Below are 25,246 nucleotides of genomic sequence, written 5' to 3'. Positions count from 1 at the left end.
TTTAACTTATACTCTATATGTTATTCATTCTATCTTCTTCTTTCTATTTTAGTTATATTTGTTTACATTAGTATTTCTATTCCCCTTCAATCATAAGTCTATATATGATATCAATCAATTTGACTCATATACAACTTCAAATAAACATATTCAGTTTGGTACACTGTACGGAATCAAAAAGAAAATATTATTAGTTAATCAATCCTTATCGTTAACCCTTATGATTAATTATTTTCTATCAATATTCTATTTATTATTCTATATATATCAATCTAATATCATAACTGCTTAGAAATTCTCTTTTACCTCTTCTCCTCCCCGGTAAAGTCACCCCCCTCTACATTTTATTGTACTTCAGTAGTTCTCAAACTGCCACAGTTCTCCTCCCACCTCCCATTTCTTCTCCAAATATTGTTTCAGCTTCTCCCAGTCTGTGTTAAACTGTCCTGAGTCCAGGTTTCTCAATTTTCTTGTCATTTTGTCCATTTCTGCCATATACAGCAATTTGTGGATCCAATCTTCAATGGTTGGCAATTCTTGTATTTTCCATTTTTGCGCATACAAAAGTCTAGCTGCTGCCGTCATGTAAAATATCAACGTCCTATGATGGGCTGGAATTCCCTCCATTCCCAAGTTTAGTAGCAGGAGTTCTGGGTTCTTATTAATTTGAAATTGTAAAATCTCACTCATTTCTCTTATTATTTCCCCCCAGTACTGCCTAGCTACCTCACACGTCCACCACATGTGGTAGAGGGAGCCCTCATGCTTCCTGCATTTCCAGCATTTATTAGAAGTGTTCAAATTCCCTAGCGCAATCTTCTTTGGTGTCATGTACCAACGGTAAATCATTTTATAAATGTTCTCTTTAATACTAGTGCATGTCGTTGTCTTCATTGTAGTCTTCCACAAGTATTCCCATGCCTCCATTGTTATTTCTTTGTTGAAATTTATGGCCCATTTCACCATTTGTCCTTTAACTATTTCATCCTCAGTATACCATTTCAGCAGTGCTTGGTATACCTTAGATATTCTTTTCTTGTCCTCTTTAAGAAGGGTCTGCTCTAGTTCCGAGTTTCCTGTTCGTATACCTCCCTTTACAGAGTCCGAGTTATATAAATCTCTAATCTGTCTATACTGGAACCAATCATAATAAGGTGATAGTTCCTCCTGAGTCTTTATTCTGAGTTTAGATTCTTCAGTTCTAGTTATTTCTTTATAAGTTAGACATTGTTGCTCATTATCAACAGCTCTCGGATCTATCACCTCATATGGAACTACCCACAAAGGGGTTCCTTCTTCCAGATAGATTCTATACTTCTTCCAGATTATATATAAACTTCTCCGTATATAGTGATGCAGGAACATCGAGTTCGCCTTTACTTTATCATGCCATAAGTATGCGTGCCATCCAAATATTTTTTTTTTTTTATAAATTTTTTTATTTTCATAACTACAAAACACTACACCAGACTATCACAAGGAAAGGGGAGAGGGAAGGGACAAATGGGGGTGGAAAAAGAAAAGGGGGGGGAATGAACTACAAACACTAAACACTACACTTCAATGTTTCCCTTCATACTGTCATAATACAAAAATAGCTCCATAGAATAATGATGGAGTGGTTAATCATACAGAGAATAAACATTTCAAATTCTGATTAAACTTTCCTCCCCCTTCTAGGTCCCGGACGCAATTCTCTCTGTGCAACCGCTGTTGCGGTGCTCTCCTCCTCCTCCTCCCCCCCCTCTGGCTCCTCCTTTTCTTCGTTCTCGGTGCAGCAGAGTTCTGGGTTTTTATTCTCAAAATCCTTTAGTTGATCTTCTGATAATATCTTATAGGCCTGATCTTTATATCTGAACCATATTCCTTCCGGGAATAACCATTTGTACTTTATTCCATGGTCCCTCAGAAGAGCTGCAAACTTTTTATATTTAAAACGCCGTTTCCGGACTAGAAATGGAACGTCCTTCAAGATCTTGACTTTCAAACCCATAAAGTCCAAATCCGCATTGTATGAGTTATATAGGATGGTGTCCCGAATCTTTTTAGATGAAAAGTCAATAATGATCTCACGAGGCAACTGTCGCTTTGTTGCATATTTTGAAGAAGCCCGACGGACCTCCAAAATGGCGCTTTTAACCTCTTCTTTAGTCGTCCTCGCGGGTGTCGCCAGTAGTTCCGAGACCAAATCCCACAGATCCTCATTTTCCTCCTCTTTCACGTTTTGGAGACGCAAAATTGTCTGCGTTCGTTCCACCTGTAGCCCGATCAGCTGGTTCTCCACCAACTTCAGCTCCTTTTTTGTAGCCTTCACAAGTGACGCACTTTCCAGAGCAGACTTTTCTGCCCCCCCCCGCTGCTGCCTTAATGGTTTTCACCTCGCTTTCAATTAAGCCCACCCTTTGATCAGTTTCGTTCAACTTGTCAACAAAGGGTTTTATGGCTTCCACCACCGCCCTGCGCACCAACTCTTCGAGCGACTCCCCCTTCAAAGTAGCCGAGATTGACTTACCGAGAGCGGGACTTTGCTTCCTTGCTGCCATTTTGGGGGGGGGGGGGCGCCAACAAAATTCTGGAACTCAATGAAGGGGAAGAGCGAGTCTTCTTCAGATCAACCTCTCCTTCACAAACGCTTGTAAAACAGAAGGGATTCGCTTGTTTACAGGCTTCCGCCTGTTTCTTTTACTTGCCGTTTCTCGTTGCCCGGCGGCACTCGAGGCGCCGCGCACATCTGCCGGCCTCCATAGGGACAAACGGGCAATTCCCCCCCCGCATTGATTTCGGGGAGTTCTTCCCGCCGCGTCCCGGACCCTGGCTCCCTCCCTGGGAGTCCTGGGGGCTAATCCTTGCGGATCAGCCGCCCGGTCAGGGTGCCCGGTCGTTTCCTCCCGGACCAGCCGAGAGGAGCGTCCGGCATGGCTGAGAAAACGAAACCGAATCCCATCCAAATATTTTTTTTTTTTTATATCCCTCTAGGGCTAGTAATTTCTTATTCTTTAGCGTCATCCACTCCTTCAACCACACCAAGCAAATTGCGTCATGGTAAAGTCTTAGACTGGGCAGTTGCATTCCGCCTCTTTCCTTTGCATCTTGTAAAACTTTCATTTTCTCTTAATTTTTTTTTAAAATAAAGAGCGCCTTACCTTAAAATACATCTTTGAAAAGAAACCAGATTTTTTAAAAAGTTTCCTTCGACAAAAAAAGTTTTAATCCACAACTGCACTGCCAAACACATGACTCTGCAAACAGCAGAATAACAAGACCCAAGCATTTGTAGCCCACGTGTTCTTTTCACCTTCCCCAGAGATAATCCCTATCTCCTGAGACCAGCCTGCACCATAAACTGTCCATGAGGACTCCAGAATATTGTGTTTGCTTGCTGCTTATCAAAGATTTCTGAAAAAAAACTCAAATGTGATTAAAAGGCTGAATGACAACTCCGGTGCTTTTTCATTTTATGAAGATGATACTACTCTTCCTTAAGTTAAATCAAAAAGAGTCCAGTAGCACCTTTAAGACTAACCAACTTTATTTTAGCATAAGCTTTTGATAATCACAGTTTGCATATCAGAAGCTACTGTTTGCATCTACTCCTCCCTCCCCTCTCCGCCTATATATCTGACCAGTTTCTTCTTGCCCTCCATGCATCTGATGAAGAGAACTGTGATTCTCGAAAGCTTATGCTACAATAAAGTTGGTTAGTCTTAAAGGTGCTACTGGACTCTTTTTGATTTTGCTACTACAGAATTTTAGAAGCCAGAAATAGCATGGCAAAATAATGAATCAATTATTGAAGGAGCCTTAGTATCCACACAGTCTCAGGATTCTCTAAACATGGTCTTATAATGGTTGCCTCCACACTTCTTTGTAAATTTAAATTCAGAGGGAGATCTAAGTGCCATTCCTATGGACTGGGGGGGAAAACTCTACTGGCCACAGAAAGAACTTTAAGAAGTTCATGTAATGATTCAGCATAAAGTTTTTGCCATGGTATTCACTGAGAGCTGAGAGAACCAGGTCCAGTTCTGAGCATGGGGCAACGTCCTCCAGGACCATCTCCTGTTCAAAGCTGTCATCACATGATGTGAGGGCACAGTCTGTGTTCGTTTTCAACATAGGCCCATCACTGTGGAATAGGCACCAATGCTCATCTGCACTGCTTTTCCAGTACAATACGAAACAGAGTTACTCCAGTCTAAGTCCATTGACTTCAATGGGATTAGACTGGAGTAACTCTTTTTAGGATTACACTGTTCATCCCTCACCCAAGTTATGTTTGTCAGAAGGACAGTATATCTGAGGGCTTTATGCATGTTCTTGCTAATGCTGTGCTGAAAGCCAAGGGGCAAGCAAACCCTCTGCTTCAAAGCCAACTCCAAGGCAAGCCTCACTTCTCCAGATAACTCTTCTCAGCAGAGCAGCAGAAAACCAGTTACTGATGAGCTTTATCTTCTGATTGTTTTTCACATGATAGAAGGAGCAGGATATCTCCCCTAGCCTCTTTGCAGGGCTACGTCTCCCTTGTCTGCTCACTGGCCAGTTGCAAGTATGAAAAGAAAGCAAAAGAGGGCTAGGGCTCCTCAGTGAGAAAGGCAGACTATAAATACCTTGACAGCCAGTGTAGCATAGTTGCTGGAGAGAGCTTACCCGGTGACTTTGGCTCAGACACACCCTCTTAGGCCCCCTATCTCATCAGGCTGTTATTGAGGATAAAACCAATTATGGGAAAAGCATATTTATCCCTTAGCTTTCATTTCTACCACATCAACTAGAACTTGCTTTTCTCTCATGTGGAATATTTCAAAGTTGGTCACTATACCCTAAAAAAAAAGAGAGGGGAAAGAGAAAGAGAAAATATTGGGTCTTTGAAATGTTTTATAGGAAAGCTCCTACCCTGGAAATGTAGTTGGTCTTGCCCAGTGCAGAGGCCTCCCCAAGTTGTCTGGATAATCTTTGGGGGTGGGTTTCATGTCCTGCTATAGAGAGAAGGGGCACTGCTGGGCGGTCCAGTGCCAGCTGGTGGGGCACTGTCCACAATAATGGTGCTGAAATGGGTTGCATTTAGGTGCTGTCCCTACTCCGGTGCTGAACTGGGGCTGGAGGAGGTGGCATATGGGGTCTATTCACACAGTTGGGTGAAGAGGGTTAGGGGACATAACCTGAGTTCTACCTGTTGAAAGCACACCCACTCCATTGCAAACATTTGCTTTGTTTCTAGGCAGGTGTGCACTTTTGGCAACAGCAGAACAATAAGTAAAATATTATGATAAATAAAACAAGTATTTCGAATTTTCCAGATGTGTCTCAATGAAAGGAGTTGGGTGAGACTGAGTGGAAACGCTGGCTGTATCTAACCCTGTGGCTGAACTATGATGCTTAAGTAGATGGTTGAATGCTCCACCATTAAGAGCATTCATACGATTGAATGCTGTTAATATGCTCTTGAATGCTTCATATGATTGAATGCTCCACCATTCAGAGTAGTTCCTTAGTGGAATAGGCTTCCTCATGAGGTGGCGGGCTCTCCTTCTTTGGAATTTCTTAAACAGAGGCTAGATGGCCATCTGTTAATAATGCTGATTCTATGACTCAGTATATACTTAGGCAGGTTGCAAGAAGGAGGGCACGGTGAGATGAGGCAGTGGTTGATTCTCATGGTTCTTTCTTATAACAAAAACAATAATAGTAACAACTGTGTTTATGTACTGCTCTTCTAGACAGATTAGTGCCTTACCCAGAGCGGTGAACAATTACAGTTATTATTATCCCCACAATACAGCTGGAGAGCTGGGGCTGAGAGGAGTGGCTTACCCAAGGCCACCTACTGAGCTCATGGTAGTAGTGGGATTCAAACCAGTAGAGTGCTGATTCGCAGCCAAACCACTTAACCACTGTGCTACAGCAGCTCTCTGATTATGATTATGTGGCCAGGGTAATGCTAATCAATCACCACTTTGGGGTCAGGAAAGAATTTTCCTCCAGGCCAGATTGACCAAGGATCCTAGAGATCTTTTCCTCTGGACATCACTAATGGAATTTATTCCAGAGGAAGCTATTTTGAGTCAGAGCTCACATCATCAGATGTTGTTTAAGTCTGGGCATGGTCAGAGATAAGATTACAGGATCCAAAGGGGTCTTGTCTCTTAGCCCATAGCTAAACCTGCCCATTGGAGCCAGGTAGGGTCATGCCAGCACACTGCTGAAAACCAGCAGTAAACTGATGATTGGGAGGGGCTTATTTCCTAGGTAATGACATGACCAGTGACACACTGACATCTCTTCTGGTCCACAGCCGGCAATTCTGTGGACCTCCAAGTTCTTAGATTAACACTTGTACAACGTCATAGCTCTCCGCTATTATTTTAAAAATGAGTATCTTGCTTCTTCCATAATATATTTCAGAGTGGCTTGCTATTAAAACAATAATAATTTGATGCATAAAATCATGCCCTCCATTTCAAGGTCATTAACATGTCTATAAAATCTCACTCTAAAAACAAAAGTTTATTAAAAATGAACAATATCAGTCTCTTCTGGATATACTTAGGAGGCATATTCTAAAGCTAGGATGGCACCAGTAAGATGGGTCTGGTTCTATTGCATAAACCTTTATGGGCAGATAGTATTTGGAGGATTAACATTAAAAAGTCATGAATATTCTTATGATGAAGGCACTTCCAAACATTAAAAATGGGCCCAAACTTCCCCCTCAGCAGCAAGAGACGGAAATGGTACTGAAACAATCCTACCCCATCCTATTTCCCTTCAGTTCCATTTGTTATCTTTGTTGTTGTTGTCTCCTACAGCTTCATTGCATAGTTCTTGTTGTCCTGGCTTTTCTCCTCCACTTTTTCCTTCTGAAATGCCTTGATTTGGGTGTGTGTGTGTCTGCCTATCCTGTTTCTTGTTGCCCTACCTATCTTGCCATTTTGTTTCAGATTTTGCTGCAAACCTTGGGCTTTTCTCAGGTTTGTAGAAAGATCTGTTTTATCTGTTCATGGCTTCAGTCTCTGGATATGTATTGACATATGGGGCCAGGTTAAGAATTAGATATATTGTTGAGAAATGAAGTTCTTATAAAAGTAACTAGTATGAAATCATTCTTATATACAACAAAGCATCTTTTTAAAAAATGAAAGACAACATTACTGGTAAGGAGTGTGTGAAACCTAATGGCATAGTCAAAATAATGTGAGCAAGTTGTATTTCAAATAAGTCATCCATTGCTGTATCTCCATTTAGTTCCTTATGGATAAATCTAATGGGTTCACATTTTTCTTTCCAGTTGTCAAAAAGTTGACTGCAGAGAGGTTTTATTGCAGCCACTAAAAATAAACACAGAACTGGGGTGGGGGATGGAAAAACAAAGACATGTTGAAACAGGTCTCCAAACACACTGTATGCAATGACAAGCTTTCCAAAACCTCTCTCATTCTTTTCTCAGAAACTAACTTTTCATTCCCTTACATTTCTGCTGCTCTTCTTCATACCTGCCCCAGTCTGAATGGACCTCAGCCAAACATATACATAGTACTCTAATCATGGCCTTAACAGTGGTCAGCACCATTGTAAATATTTTGTTAAACTTTTGAAGATTTACTTGCATATACATCTTATTCATATTATGGCAGAACCAATATGTTCTACCTCACATTTCTGACTGATCCCAGGGAGGCTGCAAAACCCTGAAACGGTGCCAGGAGGCTGTTGTGGAGTGGATGTGGGCTAACAAACTGAAATTTAATTCCAACAACATGGAAGTATTGCTTGTGAATGGAAGGTCTGACCTGGGATTTAAAGTATCACCCATTCTGAACGGGGTTGCATTCTCCTTGATGAACAGGTCCATAGTGTGGGGGTGTTCTTGAACCCAGGCCTACTGCTGTATAAGCAAGGGGCAGTTGTGGCCAGGAGTGCTTTTTACCAGCTTTGACCAGTTAGACAACTGTAGCCTTTCCTGGGCAGGAAAGATCTGGCCGCTGTGGTGCATGCCCTGGTTACATCTAGACTAGATTACTGCAATGCACTCTGTGTGGGACTGGCCTTGAAAAGTGTTCAGAAGCTTCAATTGGTGCAGAATGCTGCAGGCAGGATGTTGACTGGAGCGGGTCCGAAACCATATTGCTACTGTCCTGGCCCATCTACACTGGCTCCCAATTTATTGTCAAGCACCAATCAAGGTACTGGTGTTGATCTTTAAAACCTCGTATGGCTGGGGGCCAACAAACCTGAAAAATCACCTTCTTTATAAAACTATCTGACCACTACAGTCATCTTTTGAAGCCCTGCTCCGAGTGGTCTGCCTTCTGAGATTAGGTGGGTGGCAACCCAGGAGAGGTCCTTCTTGATCATGACACCAAAACTTTGGAACTCTCTCCCCAGGAGACTCATCTGCCCCCTTTGGTTCCTATATTCCATCAGAAAATGAAGACTTTTTCATTTTGTTTGGCGTTCTCTCCTTCCTTCTCTATGTTTTAACTGTTATTTTTGTGTTTTTGTATGTGTATCTTAGCTTTGGTTTTAATTGTTTTATTAATGTGTTTTTGATGGTTTTAATGGTTTTTAAGATGTTTTATGATGTATGTTTTTATTCTTTTAGCTGCCATGATGGCCCTTATACATTCTGTAAATACATTAAAACAATAAAGACAGGAAGTGTTCTCTCCCCACTTTCTAGTTTTTATTTCAAATTGTTACCAATTTTCATTCCATGCACATTATACTAAGTTTGATGTTCATTCATACAGATGAAATTACTGATAAAGAGTAGAATTAAAAGATTGATTCTTTAGGAGTTCCATACTAAGCACATAATGAAGATTGCCCACTCTGATCATGGAGCAAAGCCTACATGAGACGATTGGCTGTGGCGCTGGCCAGCAGATTTTGGCAGGTGGCTTCACTCTCTCTTCCGCTGGCTCCTTATGATTGGATTCCTACTGTGTATCTTTTTGGGGGAGGTGCTGTTTTACAAATCCCCCCCCCCCCCGTTGTTGCATGATGCCCTAGGGTACCTTTTCAAAAGACCCCGAGTTGCAGGAAAAACTATTCAATACTATTCAACTGAAAGACAGTTTGGTATAGTGGTTAAGAGCATGGGACTCTAATCTGGAGAGCCAGGTTTGATTCCTCGCTCCTCCACTTGAAGCCAGCTGGGTGATCTTGGGCTAGTCATAGTTCTCTGGAGCTCTCTCAGCCCCACCCACCTCACAGGGTGTTTTGTTGTAGGGATAATAATAACATACTTTGTAAACCGCTCTGAGTTGGGCATTAAGTTGTCCTGAAGGACAGTATAGAAATTGAATGTTATTATTATTATTATTATTACTACCTAGGCACTGATGGATTTTCTTATCTTTGAGTCAGCCAAAGAAAGAGGGGGTATGTTAAAGATTTTTTTCTGTAACTGTATAGAGTCTAGCTAAACCCTATTAGCAATACGTATAACTGCTATTGAGGTGCATGCTGGGATGAGTCTTAGCTGCCTCCCTCCCTTTGCCTCTCTTTTCACTTACAGAATTAGCAATTCAGCTGAAGATAGTGGGAAATGGAGATGTTCAAGAGTGCCATGATTTACAACAGGAAACGGCCTTGAGAGTGTTTGGATGTTGTGGTTTTGATTCCCCAGCACTACCCTTATTGTATCTCAAATATACTCCTCTTGGTATGTAAAACGATAAAAAGAGGTACCATAAGTGTGTCAAGTGTAACACTTAGCAGTTCATAGTGCCTGTCAATCTTTTAGGATTTTCTGAATAGATGTGTTTGCATTTTTGTAGAAGTAGCTTGATATTCTAAATAGCTTTTTGATGGCTTGTTTTAAGAGGGTATATAAGCTAGTGGGCATGCCCTGTGTGGCACACACGGTCAGAGATATCTGCTGTGCATCAATTTATTTGTGACCTTTTTACTGTAATAAACTCTTTTTACTTTGCAAATATTTCTGCCTTGGTTAATGGAGTGCTGAATCCTGATTTGGAGCCTCCCTCTATTGGGATACTGGTGAGACACCTCACGTTATTCTTCTGTGAGATTTAAGACCACTTTTTACAATGTCTTTCAGAGTCTACTCTACAGCTAGGCATGGCAACTTTACAGGATTGCAGCAAAGGGAACTGGCATTTCTATTGAGGGCAGAATGGCATATTATTTGTTTATGTTATTTATAGTCCACCTTTCTCACTGAGACTCAAGATGGACTACATATTGTGAGATTAGTACAGTCAGTATCAAGGACATTTCAATGAACAATGCAATAGGATATATAAATGCAAATTTCCAAAGACATAACATCAGCAAAAATTCAATAGAGAATTGTAGAAATGCTGAAACAGAGCATAAACAATTTTAAGATTGACATTAAATAACATAGAACTACCCAGTAGGATCATACTTAAAGCAACATGTAATACATGGTAACACAAAGTGGAGTCTACGGTCCCTGTCTCTTTCGTGAAGCATCTCCTTGATATTATACATACAAACAGATACTTCCAAAACATGTTTTCTCATTTATATGGATGGCTGGCAGAAAGGAAATTCCTTTTTCAGTTGCCAGTTCTCCCACACATATGTTCCATCTTAAGACTGTTTGACCAGCAATTTCTGATTTTGTAACAACAACCATGTGCTTATATATCACTCTTTTGAACCAATTAAAAAGAGTCCAGTAGCACCTTTAAGACTAACCAATTTTATTGTAGCATAAGCTTTCGAGAATCACGTTCTCTTTGTCAGATGCATGGAGGGCAGAAGGAAACTGGCCAAATATAGAGGAGGAGAGTGGGGGGAAGGGGGGAAGGAGAAGACGGGGGATGTAAACAACTCCTTTGATATGGAGATGCAGACAACTCCTTTTGGTGTGGGGATCAGTTTGCTTGTGTAAAGATTCAAAGGAGTTTGCCGTGTTAGTCTGTAGTAGCAAAATCAAAAAGAGTTCAGCAGCACTGCAGCACAAGCCCTCGATAACCACAGTCCTCCCCGCCAGATGACTGTGGTTATCGAGGGCTTGTGCTGCAGTGCTGCTGAACGCTTTTTTGATTTTGCTACTACAGACTAATACGGCAAACTCCTCTGGATCTTGAACCAATTAGTGTCAGATGGAGCAGTTAACAAAGTCAGTGTTATTATTATCCTTACAATACATGATCTGGTGAGCTGGGACGGAGAGAAGCAACTTACCCAAGGCCACTTGCAGAGTTCATGGCAGTAGTGGGAGTCAAACCAGCAGAGTACTGGCTCAGAGCCCAGCCACTTAACCACTATGCTACAGCAGCTTTGTAGAGGTATTGGGGGGGGGGAAGAGTAACAGTTTAAACAAAAAACAAGGCAAGGGCTTTTATAGAGAATCTGTGAGCAGTAGAAAGTTTAAGCAGCCTCCCACCAGATGATTCTCCCATGCAAATATCCCCCACCCCACATGTTAGCATTATTACACAGGTTTCTCCTGTAACAGGCCGTTCCGCTTTGAGAGATGTGTAGAGGAGGGAAAGGGCCAAGAATCTAGATAGGGATGGCTGATAGGGTAGCCAACAGACCTAGAGAAAAAGGCCCTGTCCCTTTAACAGGAATTTAACGTCTTTATTATTTTTATTATGCCTTTTTCATTAAGACTCAAGGAATATTAAAGTGATCATCAATGGTTGTGACAGTCAATAAAACAAGAAAATAGGGTTTGGAATTAACAAAATTTGAAAAACAAGCAAAAATTCAGTAAGAACTGAAACAATGCAGTAAAACAAGCAATTTGACCAGACATATTAAATGATGTACAGACTGCACTGCAGGAGCATACCTTCCTCAACAGATATACCCAGTTAGTGTAGTCCTCTTATTCTAAGGCATCTCTCTGAGCTATTAGGTCACAATGCACATGTATGGAAATGGACAGGGGAAAGCTTTTCAATGACCAAGAGATAAATAACATCACCCAGTAAATAACATTCAAGTGTCTATTCAAGAGACAGGACACTTTTTATTCAGTTGACAAGCTTAATGGCTGGAAACTATGATTGCCAACCTCCAGGTGGGATCTGGTAATCTCCTAGAATTACAACTGATCTCCAGACTATGATAGCAGCTCACCTGGAGAAATGGATACTTTGGAGGGCAGACTCTATGGGATGGACCTTTCTAAGTCCCTCTCCAGCCTCCAGGAATTTCTCAATCCAGAGAGTAAAAAACGGAGGGTATAAACAAACCGTCAAAGAGTGCATGTGTGGAACTTGGCTTGTAGTTGTAGGGTCACTCAATTAGAAGATACCTAGGGTTGCCAACTCCAGATGAAGAAATTCCTGCAGATTTGGGGATGGAGCCTGGGGACAGTAGGTCTTGTACAGTATTTTCTCAGCTAATGAACTGGACAGAAAGGGAAAATACTGGACCGTCCAGTTCAAAACTCGACACTTGGCACCTTTCGACATAAATGAAAAAAAGGCAGGCAGCCCCCCCTCCCCCTCCCCCGGGTATTCAGAGGCACTCTGCCACTGAATATGGAGGCTCCATTCAGCCAGCGCTCGTGGATAGAAAGACACCTCCCCTCTGAAAGCCCTCTAAACTGTCGCTCTGTCCTGTGGCAAGGAGTTCCGCCAGTAAATGCCCGGCTATATACCACCGGTGCCCCCTCCACACCGCGCCGCAGCTAGGCTCGCCCGCCGCTGGGCACAGAACGGGTTTTCTCTCGAGTAAGTGCGCGGCGGCCGAGCCAGGCCTACTTGGGCGGGCGAGAGGGAGCCGCCCGGGAGGCGGCGGCAGAGAAGGCCTGGCGCACTCTCGCTGCCTCGCTGTCGCTCGGCTGGGCGGAGAGACGTGGCGTCGCCCGGTTCGCGGCCGGACGAGAGACGACGTGTGCGAGCGTGAGGGGCCCGCTGGGCCGCCCGTCCCGCCTCTCGGCTGGCTGGGCTGGACTAGGCCGGGCCGGGCCAGGCCAGGGTGGGGATGTCGGCCTGCGGAGGCCCCGCCGGTCTCGCCTCGCCCTCGCCTCAGCGCCGCCGCCGCCGCGCCTCCCGCATGGCCCGCCGGCCGGAGCTGCTGTGCGGCGCCGCGGTGGTGCTGGCCTGCGTCTTCCTTGTCGCCCTCAAAGTCACTTGCAGGTGAGGGGGAGGGGAGAAGGGCATGGGGGGCATTAGGATTGGAGGGGGCTTGCGTTGCGGGTTGCGCTCCGTCTCGACAGCCCCCCCCGGTCCAATTCACACGTGCACTAGCAATGTAACGCGTGTCGGCCTCTCACTCCTGTTTCTTTGCGTGGTTCTTCTGGGTCTGTATTGCAGGAAGGGGGATGGGTGGGATTTTGGGACTCTTTTTTCCTGGAGTGGGTTCAGCTTTGTCATTCACACGTGGAGAGAAGGCGTTACCTGAGACTGAGGGGTGGGGGAGCACGCATGCTTTCCCTAAAAGGGTAGTAGACTTGCCAGCTGCTTCGGTGGTGTGATTCTTTGGACAACCAGGGAACCAAGAGGAAAGGCAGGGGTGTGTGTGTGTGAAAAACCTATTTTAAATAGCAAGGAATATAGGGGAGAATTGTGGGGGGGGGATCTTAAGCATGCACTGAGGAGGTGGATTTTGGAACCCAGGTTTCATTAATTCTTGTAGTACCAGGCATATCGTGAGCCGCTTACCAAAAGAATGTGTCTTTGTCCCATTTTCATACAGTTTGATGAAGGCTTTTGTGCTGTTTGAAAGCTAGCATCCACAGCACCAAAATTCCTTCACAAAAACCAAAAACAAAACCCAGCCCCATTTCCTTGCATCTCTCCTGTTCTGTCTTCAAAACCAGCCTGCAGCCTATCTTGGACACACTTTTCTTGCCTGTCCTGCCCAGTGGGTACTGTGGGATGGTTTGTGAGCTTCATTTAGGATTATTCTAGCCATCTGTGTTTTAGGTGTTTATTTACCTTGTTCTTAGTCCCCCTTTCTTGCTGAGACTCCAGGCAAGTTACAAAATTAGAAAAGCAATACAATTTAAAAATGCAGTCTAAAACACAATGCAACCAATGGATTACCAAAATTAGAAAACAATGTGGTACAGACAAGATAATGCATACAGTAAGTGGTGCCATAATCTACCACCCTATTCCCTTTATGAAAGCTCCCTCCTGACCAGTTTGATTTGCTGTAATACAATTCCCTTTATAACAAATGCCCTTCTGAGCAATTAAGATATATTTGTGATTTAACATCAGTAGGTGAAAACGTAGCATGTGAATGTGACAAATGCACCTGATGCTTGGCTGAGAACTCGAGTTAGCACTGCAAAAGTTCTTTGAAATTAATTGGAAAACGGACAACATGATGGGAATGGATAGAAATTCAGACTGTAACCATAACACTGCAGAACAGGTGACTTTTAAAATAACTGTAATTAAGTGTTAAGATGCCTCTCTAACTGTGAAGCAATTTGAGATTTGGGGCTTCCAGAGCCTGGAAAAAACAAAGCAACAAAATTATTTTCCTCTCTTAATGGGAATAGAAGCTCCTGTGAGGCCACAGCACGGTATATGCATGTACTCAATCCTTTTTCCTCAGGGATGGTGTGTGACTTCAGATTGCAATGTGAAAAGCCTAAGCCTGTTTTTGACAGATCCTCACATACCAAACCAAACTCCAGTTAACCCCGAAATCTGTATTAATTCCCTTGAGTTAAATCGGACCAAAGCAAGTGGCGTCTGAGTGACGCGGGCTGTGAATTGGGTTTTCTGTGAAAATTCATAGAGACTGATCTAGAGTGACTGATTGACGTGCTGCAGCCCCAGAAGCATATTGCTCCTTGCTTTATAGTATTAGCCAACTAAACAGGTGACGTAAAATAAAGTTGTGCGGATTTCAGTCTTGTCAGATTTGTTTATTTATATCCCATTCTTTGCCCATATCTGCTCCCAAAGCAGATTGCAATTAAAATCCATCACATTTTTAATTAGGCAGTTGCTGAGATGCACAGTTCTTTCTTTTTTTTTTTAAATACGATAAATGAAGCTTCACCGGATACTGCAGCGATGGTGGGGTGGGGTGCTTGGGTGGATGATTCCTGACAAGTGTCTTTCTCCTTTATTATCTGACAGCCGTGCAAAAGATGTGACAATGCCAGCAAAGCTTCCGGTCAACTTCTTCTCCTCGACGTCTCCAGTCCTTGATTTTTTCCTGGGGCAGCTAGACCGTGCAGAACTTGTCCGCCAAGACTCAGAAGTCAGTTTGTTTTTCTTCTATGCCCCATGGTGCGGACAGTCCATTGCAGCAAGGGAAGACATTGAGAAAGTGGCAAGCAGCCTGGCAGACCAGGTCAGCTGGATGTGGACCTTCCATACATTTCCTGTTTTTCCCTCTGCCCTTATTTTGCCCTCATGGTGGCTCACTTTGGGATCATAAGCATAAGTCTTGGTTAATTAAATGAAACATCCCAGGCTTGTTTATAAGCTTCCTTTCAGGCCTGTCCATCGCTGCATTCCCTCACCTTACATGCATTCTCCAACCTCCCCTCCATGTATTCAGCTCTCCATTTTGGGAAACTGGGTTGTAGGGCATTTTCTGAAATGCAGTGGTGCTGTGTAAATAATATCAGTGGTTGGGATCTGAAGTGGCAGGCCTCCAATAAACTGCATGCAAAATGTTTATACTGAGTTTATTCCTAGTCAGGCGGCTTGTCTGCTGAAGTTATTGCCAAGGGCTCTTTTCCTAGTTCCCTCAGTTCAGGATGTTAGAAGTTCTCTTGCAAGGGACAGGGCCTTCCTTGTGCTTGCCCCCAGCCTTATGGGCTTGACCGTCAATGAGAGGCGTGTTCCTGCTCCTCTCTTCACATCTGGTCCGTTGGTTTTCAAATGCCTTTGGATATTTGGATGGAGATACTTTGAAGGCTGGCATTTGGTTTTCTGGGTTATACACCTGTAATTAATGTGGTCTGAGTTTTATATATATAGCCATGATTGTTTTTAAACTGGAAAAGGGGGCTAGAAATAAAATGTATGAAAGGTGCATGACTGTGTGAATCCTGTTGAAGTCTATAAAGGCTGGGGTATATAATGGATCTGCTGGCTGCGTATTTTTATATAGCATTCCTTTTCTGTAGGGATGTTTGAGGGGCTTGTCAGAATGGGAGGAGGGTATGAACATCTCTCCCAGCACCAATAAGAGAAGTAGCCCCCTCCTTCCATCCTGGGCCAGATTTTGGGCACTGCAGCTTGTTTTAAACTGACCAGGGCTATTAACCCCTCCAGTCCCAGTGTCGTGTCTCCTGCCTTCTCCCAGTAAAAGTTATGGCCAGGACTGAGAGAATGGACCCCAAGAGCTTATGCCAGGCCGTTGCAAGGGTTTTTCTCCACAGGTTCGTTGCTCCTTCTCTTTGAAGCTCACTGACCTTATTGAGTTCCTTCTGGTGATGCCCCATGTTTGTTTTTTGTGCTTCAGGTGTTGTTTGTGGCCATCAACTGCTGGTGGAATCAGGGGAAATGCCGGAAACAGAAACACTTCTTCTACTTTCCAGTGATATATTTGTACCATCGGAGGTAAGAGTCTGCTGGTGCCTCGCAGAGGCTTTCTAGACAGCAGGACCAGTCTCGGCAGACCAAGGTCGGGGAGTCATTTCCCACCAGAACAGCCCTTCTTTGCCTGATCTGTGATTGAGTGATTAGATTTATAATTCACTCTCCCTGTGAACAGGCTCAGAGCGGATAATATCAGTATTAAAATTTACAGTAAAGTTTGCTTTAAAACCCATAAATAAACATCCAATTCCATAATAAAACAGCTCTAGGTGGTGGCCCATATTTCAAAACACAACTGAACATTCTTTGAGGTGGGAGGTGGAGGAGCAGCAGGGGTCCAGCTGGTAGAAAAAATCAGGGTGGGGATGGCAGTAGCCCCCACCCCAACAGGAGACCGGTAGGAAGGCTCGCCCATAGCCCAGCCTTAACCATATGCCTGGTGGAACATCTTTTTCTTACTGGGCTGGCAAAATGATAATAAATCTTGTTGGTCCCAGGTTTCAGCAGACAGAGAGTTCCACCAGGCTGATGCCAGGACTGAAAAGACCCTGGCTGTGGTCGAGGTCAGATGAGCCTCCCTGGGGCCAGGGACCACCAGCAGTTTTTTAATCTGCTGATCGGAGCGCCCTCCAGGGCACATATGGTGAAAAGTGGTCCTGCAGCTGTGTTGGCAGTTCTGTCTTGCTGAGGCCTGGCTTTGCAGCTTTTTCATAAGAGTGGCTTTGATGTTCCACTCATACCAGAAAGATCTTACCTGTTCTCATGTAGCTTGGACCAAGTTCTTTCTGCTTTTTTTCTTATGATTTTAAACCCCATACAGTCTACTGACAATCAAAAGAAGCTTGTTTCGTTTGTAAAATAAAGGGATTTCATCTTCTCTCCCTCTGTATAAATGCTTTTTTGGTCAGAGTTTGCTGGAAGTGTGGGAATGAAGATCTTCATTTAGATGCACAGCGCTGGATGGTATCCCAGGGATCATCTAGTCCACCCCCTACACAATTTACAGCTCCCCCCCACTCCCTTAATGCCAAGAGGAAGGCAAAAAACCTCCAAGATCCCGGGCCAATCTGGCTGGGAGATAAATTCCTTCCTGACTCCGAAGTAGTGGTCAACGTTACCTTGGGCCTTAAAGAAATGGTTCATCAGTCTCTGCCCTCCATCTCACAATCGGTCTTAATTCATATTGAGTCATAGAATCAGTATTGCTGACAGCTGGCCATCTCGTCTCTGTCTAAAAACCTCCAAAGAAGGAAAGCCTGCCACCTCCTGAGGAAGCCTGTTCCTCCGAGGAACCACTTTTACCATCAGGAAGTTCTTCCTGACATTTAGCCAAAAACTGTTCTGGTTTAATTTTAACCCATTGATTCTCATTTGGCCCTCTGGGCAACAGAAAAAAACTGCTCCATCCTGTATGTGACAGCCCTTCAAATACTTAAAGATGGCTATCGTATCACCTCTCAATCATCTCCTCTCCAGGTTAAACATACTCAGCTCCTTCAGCCATTTCTCATAGGACTTGGTCTCCAGACACCTCACCATCGTTGTTGCCTTCCTTTGGACATGTTACAACTTGTCAACATCTTTAGCCTGCAGTGGTTAAACACAGTACTCCAGGTGAGGTCTAACCAGAGCAAAGTGATACCATCACTTCATGTGATCTGGTCTCTATATTCCCATTGATGCAGCCCAAAATTGCATTTGCCTTTTTAGCTATCACATCACACTGTTGACTCATGGTCAATGTACTAAGACCCCTAGATCTTTTTCACTTCTGCCAAGACAAGTCTCACCCACCCTATAATAATTCTGTCTGAAAGCAGAACTTTTACATTTATCTCTGTTGAAATTCATTTTGTTAGTTTTTTAGCCCCGTTTTCCAGCTTGTCAAGATCATCTTGAACCTTGATTCAATCTTCTACTGTATTAGCTCTCCTCCCAATTTAATATCATCTGCAGATTTAATGCTCATCTCCTCTATTCCTTCATCTAAGTTGCTTGTGTTGAACAACACAGGACCTAGGATAGATCCTTGACGCACACCACTTGTCACTCCTCTCCAAGAGAATGGGGAACCATTTACAAGCAGTGTTTGGATACAATCGACTGTCACCCAGTTACAAACTTACCTAACAGGAGTGGCATCCAAACCACATTTTACCAATTTGTCAACAAGAACATCATGCGGAACCTTATTAAAAGACTTACTGAAGATAATTATGTCTGCAGCAATCTCCTGATCCACAAACAAGTTACTCTCTCTAAAAAGGAGATAAGTTAGTCTGATGTGACTTGTTTTTGAGAAACCCATGCTGGCTCTTGGTAATCACATCCTTCTTGTCTAAATGCTCAAGGACTGACTGCTTGATGTTTGTTCTAAATCCTTTCCCGGTATGGAGGTCAAACTGACAGATTGGTGGTTACCTGAATCCTCCTTTTTCCCCTTCTTGAAGATAGGGACAACATTTGCATGCCTCCAGTCTTCTGGCACCTCACCTGTTCTTCAAGAATTCTCAAAGACTGTTGACAGAGTCTCTGAAATTACATCAGCAAGTTCCTTTAGTACCCTAGGATGTAATTCATCTGCCCTTGTGAACTCATTTTCATATAAAGAAGCCAGATTTTTACATACCACCCCTATGCCTATTCTAGGCTATAACTACCTTCCTTCCTCACATGTTCTCTTTTTCCCTATTTCTTGCAAGGGAAGTTGAGCACAGTTTCCCTTGCAAGAGGAACTGAGGCAAAGGAATTGAGCATTCTGCCTGCTCTCTGTCATCTGTTGAAATTCCACTTTCCTCTCCCACAGCAAACTTATCACTTCCTTTTTCTTGCCCTAAACATAACCAAAGAACCCTTTTTGTTATGTTTCACATCTCTCACTACTCTAAGCTCATACTGAGCTTTAGCTTCTCTAAAACTCTTCTTACAAGCACTGGCTATTTGTTTATATTTATCCTTGGTTGTATGCCACTCCTTCCGTTTCCTAAATGTGTCCTTTTAATTCTTAGCTCTTTAGAAAGCTGTTTATGGAGCTACCCGACTTCTTTAGGTGCTCCCATTTTTCATTCTCATTAGAATCGCTTGTGATTTTGCCTTCAATAGCTTTTTTTAAAAAAAGAAACTCCCACCCATCTTGCTTCCTTCTCCTTGAGGGAGTCTGATTGTGGAATTCTACCCAACATATCTTTGAGCTTGTTGAAATGAGCTTTTCTGAAGTCCAACATATAAGTCTGATTAAGTTCAGCTTTCCCCAAGATCTTAAGTTCCAAAATGACACAGTCACTACTATTTCACCTCAACCTCATCAACGAGTTCTTCTCTATTGGTGAAAATTAGTTCCCCTTGTTTACTCTTCCACCTTTTGGAAGATAAAATTGTCAGCAAGACAAGACAGGAACTTATTAGACGGTTCATTTTTAGCAGAGTTTGACTCTTCGAACATTTTGTAATCTGGTCTAGGAATATATCATCCAAATCTTCTGCCTGGTTTGGTGGTTTATTACAGACCGCCACCATAATATCACTATTATTTCTTTCTCTTCTCAGCTGGCCTTGCAAGCTCAGATGCATAGGTCTCCTCATAAGTAAATACATCCTTGACATATACTGCTGCTCCTCCCCCCTTCCTTTTTTGATCTGTTCCTTTTAAACAAGTTGTACCCCTCAGTCCCAATATTCCAATTTTGTGTCTCATTCCAGCCAGTTTCAGTAATGCCTCTTAGGTCATAGCCCCCTATGAAGCCCGTATAAAGACTCCAAGTTCTTCCTGTTTTCCATACTTGGAGCCTTAGTGTGCAGACATCAGAATCCATGGTTTATGTCCCCTGATTGCTTCACTTTTTCCCTTACCTGCAAATTAATCCCTGCCCTTGAATCAGTGACATCTCACGTCTCTGAGTGTGTGTTTTTAAAATTCTTTTGCTATGCAGTTTGGTCATTTGCCAAATAAGATTGGATGTCCCTGCAGCTTGACATGTAACCAAACATTTGTGGTAATGGAATATGACTTCTTATTCATCGTCTTGTAGCTGTCATGGAATTGTATGTTAATTCTAAATTTGAAAGAGCACATTTCAAGCAATGTTGGGCAAACATGGACCTCAAACCAGTGACTGAGCTTGGAGATTGGGAATGAAATAACTGCATAATTTAGTTTCTTCCTCCCGACCCAGTCATTCCCTGTCCCTCTGCCTCATTGCCTTCCAGCGCTGTGCTGGGTTTGCTAGAGAGCAGGCTTGACTCTAGCCCTGCCACTGAGGGGTTATTTTAAAAGGGAAGACATTGCAAAGCTGCAAAGACGAATTAGAGAGTTGTACTTGGCCCTGCATGCAGGAGTGGGTCAAGATGTGTGTCAGTTGCTGGCACCTGCATTGTGTTGCTCTATTTGAAGATATTGCTGTTTTGTGTTGCTTTTGAATTTGACGGGCTGTGTGGTTAGTTGAAGTGTAAATCCAGCATTGGCAACGAGGGAACTGCTGATGCTGTTAGGTGTATTCTGGCTGCATTCCCATCTGCCCAAATGTTGGCTGTGACTCATGGCACTCCAGAGCACCATGTTACCTGAAAGGGCTAGTGATGGCTCATCTGTGGTCTGCGCCCCCAGCTTCCTTTTGTAATGCCCAAAGGCAAATTAGAACGCAGTGGAACAGCATGATGGAATTTCAGCCATTTAGGTCTGCAAATGTTTGTCATTGTTCATGATGGCTGAACAAAAGTGCCATTTGGACCTATGAGGGAAAATGTCATGAAACAGTGTAGCTTGAATAAATTCATTGCAAAGACCGTGCAGCTCCTTTTAAGGGGATTCTCCAGCTGTGGTGTTCTATTTCCCTGCCTGACAAATTCCCTAGCCCAGTGGCAGTCAACCTCTTTGGCAAGCAAGATCCTAAAGTATCAAGGGGGTGCAGCTTCACTGTATGTGCCTTGGTATGACTTGCATAGCATTTGAAGAAGTGAGCTCAACCTCATGAAATTTTATGCTAGAATTCTGCAAGGTGCCACCAAACTTCTATTTGATTTTGGTGCGACTTTGCCTCTGGGCATAAGCAGCCATGCTGTGTCCCAGAGACAGACAGTAGTGTCTGCTGGCCAATACTAAAGCTTAGCTCATGGGCCCTTCTTCCACAGGAGTAGCACAAATCCCTGCTGCCTGGCTTCTCATGGCATAGGGTGGCTGTCCAAGCTATAGGTGTTCATAACGTTACTTTTGATATTTAGATTAAAACACTCTGCATCAAACTGCTCAGACCTTACACGCTCCCATGGCCAGCTCAAAAATCTTGTCAAAATAAAGAATCTCCCGTGTGGTAATGATGTCTCCACAATTATTTTGAATAAAGAATATATTTATTAGGTATTGCTTCACAAATTTATTTATACAGAATAAGGGATATAATGAACAATTTATGGACGGACGGTCCAGATCCTCGTAAGGTCCATTTCCAAGCTTCTTTTTCGTCTGTTAGAGAACGCAGTCACAGAACCAACTACGTGCACCTATGGTTATAGGTCCTTTCGAGATCTGTGACATTCACAGTGTCTGGAATTACCATTGTACTGTACCTGTATTGTACCTGTATACAAGGCGAATTGAGTTCTATATGAGAAATAGTGTCATAGGATGCCATAAAGCAATTGCACTTTAATAACAACAACGATAGCACTTTGAGCACGGGACACTTTAATTAATTGTTTTTAGAACGCATAGGATGCCTGTATAATTGAGGTCGAGGGAGGTTGCAATATATGGTGTAGTACTTGGTTGTGTTAAAAGAAACAAAAGAATATATAAATTGTTCATTATATCCCTTATTCTGTATAAATAAATTTGTGAAGCAATACCTAATTAATATATCCTTTATTCAAAATAATTGTGGAGACATCATTACCACACGGGAGATTCTTTATTTTGACATATTACCGTGTTGCTCTAATTTCGTCAGCTCAAAAATCTTGGCTGACAATTACAATATAACTTTCAGACTTTAATACATGCTTGTTCTTCTTTTTTAATGCTAGCTTTGGGCCCATTGAATACAAAGGGCCACTGAATGCAGTTTACCTTGAAAAATTTGTCCGACGTGTGATGACACCACTGCTTTATATTTCAACCCAGTCAAAGCTGCAGCAGTTTCTCTCCAGTTATGAGGTAACTTCTCTCTGTTTTGCTTCAAGTATTCACTTGCTGCAAAGCACATTTCTTTCTGAGGTCCATAGGAAGCTGTATCCTCCACCATGGTGTTTTGGAAACAGAAGTCCAAAGTGGGGCTTGCCAATTGCCCTGCTTCTTGCCAAATAAAATTCTGCAGGTAGTTACAGTTGATACATGGAAATGAGAAGTCTCACCTGCATTTGGGGTTGGGATACTGAAGGTTTGCACGTAGGCGTATTGTCAGAGAGAGACAGATGTGTCGCATTGCACAAAATCCTGTCAAAAATTGTGCTGCTAAGCTGAGTGAGCTCTGTACGCCCAAGAGCTTGGACTTGCTTTGTCTGGCTCAGGAGGCCCAGTTGGCTAGTTAAGTCAGTTGGCTTTTTATGGCCAACAAGTAAGACCCTGCTTCATTGAATTTTGCATGCTTGGAACAATCCCAGTGTGAGCATCCAATTCAAGCTCAGGACAACCAAGAACACCCTTCCTTGGGTTGCCACTCAATTTCAAAAGATGAAGACACTCGAAGCAGGGCCTTAGAAGTTGACCAGAGTGGGCAGATAGGTTCATATGGGAGTAGGCAAGCCTTCCAGTATGCTGGCTCTAAGCCATAGGGCTTCAAAGGTCAATACCAGCACCCCAATTGGACCTAGAAGCAAACTAAAGCCAGTGCAGATGGAACAAGACTGAATTGATACGGTCCCTACAACCCACTCCAGACAGCATTCTCACTGTTTGTTTTACATTTTCTTACTGGTTTATGGAGGGGGGGGGGGTGGGGAATCTGTTTTACTGGGGCACCAGTGCTGAAGTCTAGTGATATAAAGGACCAGAAAAAATTGGGGAGGGGAGGAGGTCACAAGAACTTTTTCATTTTTCCACTGGAAAAAAATTTGTAGCGCTTTAGGGGGAAAAATTGTATCAATTATTTTTTCTTTTGAGGATGACTGAAATGCTTTTTAAGACAAGATGTTACTCAAAATGTGTTGTTACGAAGTTTGTTTGGTTTTTTTTCCTGGCAGGACAGCCACCAGAATTCATTTATTTGTAAAACATACATGCTCACTCTCCAAAGACCTGCTTGAGGTAGGTCAGGAATAAAAACAGGCCAATAAAATCATAAAAAGAACACAAATTATCAATCTTAAAAACAAGGTAGATCTTTAAAAAAAAATTAAGTTGCTTACTTTAAATGTATTTAAGAGGACTGCTTGAGCCGTGTGCCTGGCAAATTCTTGTCAGGAAGATGTTTTGCAAGGATTGATGTACTTTACAGTCAAATTGTACGTCTTATGAAAACATGAATGGTTGACCTCATGCCATGACCCCATGACATGAAGTACCAATCAGCTTTGGTTTAACATGAAGAGACATCCATCAGAAGTGGGCCTGGCTGTGTCCATCAATGTTGGAAATATGTCCAGGATTTCCCTGTTACTGTTGTAACAGGACTGGGCATTGCTGTTTCCCTGGCTTGGACAAGCCACTCTCTAAGGGCCAAACTGCATGTAGTGTTTGTGGGGTCCTCAGATGTGTAAAAGAGCTGCCAGATGCAGTGTAGGGGAGGTAAGGCTTGTATGGATTGGGGCTGTGGCTCTGGAAAAGAAGGATTTGATTCTTCTCTCCATCTTATGCTACTAGTCGCAGATCTCTTCTCCTTCCTCAGTAGGGGAGGAAGATGGATAATGCTACCAAGCAGGGGTCTTTCCCAACCAGAGTGTAAAGTAGCCCAAGAATGGGGAGCAGCTTCAGTCAGGCAAATGGGGAGGAGGAGAGTAAGCCCTTTCCCCCAGCACTTCCCCCCCCCACTCCAGCTGCTTTTTAGAAGTAAATGCGAGATCCGATCAGGGCTTAAGCTTGTGAGCTGTAAATGGTGTGGTGGTCATAAAGAGCCACTTTGAATGAATTCAGCCAGTGCCTCTTAGGTTTGTTTTCTCAAGGTTAGCTCCCTGCAGCCCCCTTTCAGTGCTCTCTTGTCTTTGCAGCCTGGAGTCTTAGGATATTTTGAGTTCAATGCTTCGCCCCAGCCTCCAGGTTACCTGACATTCTTCACTTCAGCCTTGTATTCCTTAAATAAAGGTAAGAGTTCCACTTATATGCTTCCCAGCACAAATGGGGTTCTCGGCCAGGACGCAAGTGAGTGAGTTCCTGAAGGAAAACACAGAAGTAGGGAGCAGGATTGCTCAAGATATTTTGGGACATAAGATAGAAAATCCAAAGGACATCCTGGACTAATAGAACCATTTTGCCAGAGAAATCCCATGGAAATGAATAACTGAGCTGTTGGGCATTCCTGTTTATTTCTGGGCACTTGCAGAAAAAACCTTCCTAAAGGGTAGTATGTGTGAAATTGTAGTGTTTGTATGTGTGTTTTGTAATGTTATAAAACCTTCCTAGAGGGATGTGCCCTATGGTCAGATCTGCCCACTCTGTACCCGAAGTTCTGCTGTGTGAGATGGTACCTCGAGGGCAGACCCCTGTCTGCTGAAAAGCGAAAGGAAGGCAAACCTTTGAACTGAAGCACGTGGAATAACTTTGGAGCTCGGGATGAGGGAGAGGGCTGATGATTTGGGCTGGTGGAGTATGGCAGGGTCAGTGAGATGCTGGCCCCGCTGCATGCAGG

The 25,246-nt window shown here is 43.2% G+C and overlaps 1 protein-coding gene across 4 annotated transcripts in view; it reads left to right on the top strand.

Annotated features, from left to right (window-relative positions):
* The first annotated feature begins 12,837 nt into the window (after window positions 1-12,837).
* Window positions 12,838-25,246, top strand: part of TXNDC11 (thioredoxin domain containing 11) — a 39,927-nt gene continuing 27,518 nt past the window's right edge. The window contains exons 1-5 of one of the 4 annotated variants that reach the window (XM_054993381.1): window positions 12,838-13,091; window positions 15,057-15,273; window positions 16,396-16,493; window positions 22,491-22,620; window positions 24,609-24,702. In XM_054993381.1, the coding sequence (XP_054849356.1) occupies window positions 12,937-13,091; window positions 15,057-15,273; window positions 16,396-16,493; window positions 22,491-22,620; window positions 24,609-24,702 (694 nt within the window). In that variant the 5' untranslated portion in view covers window positions 12,838-12,936. Of the gene's footprint in view, window positions 13,092-14,314; window positions 14,338-15,056; window positions 15,274-16,395; window positions 16,494-18,018; window positions 18,087-22,490; window positions 22,621-24,608; window positions 24,703-25,246 lie in introns of those variants that run through there. The other 3 variants (XM_054993382.1, XM_054993384.1, XM_054993385.1) reach the window with 3 other exon arrangements.

Source organism: Eublepharis macularius, chromosome 12 (genome assembly GCF_028583425.1).
Source record: "Eublepharis macularius isolate TG4126 chromosome 12, MPM_Emac_v1.0, whole genome shotgun sequence".
Classification (NCBI taxonomy): Eukaryota; Metazoa; Chordata; class Lepidosauria; order Squamata; family Eublepharidae; genus Eublepharis; species Eublepharis macularius.
This window is presented reverse-complemented; position numbering and strand designations above follow the sequence as displayed.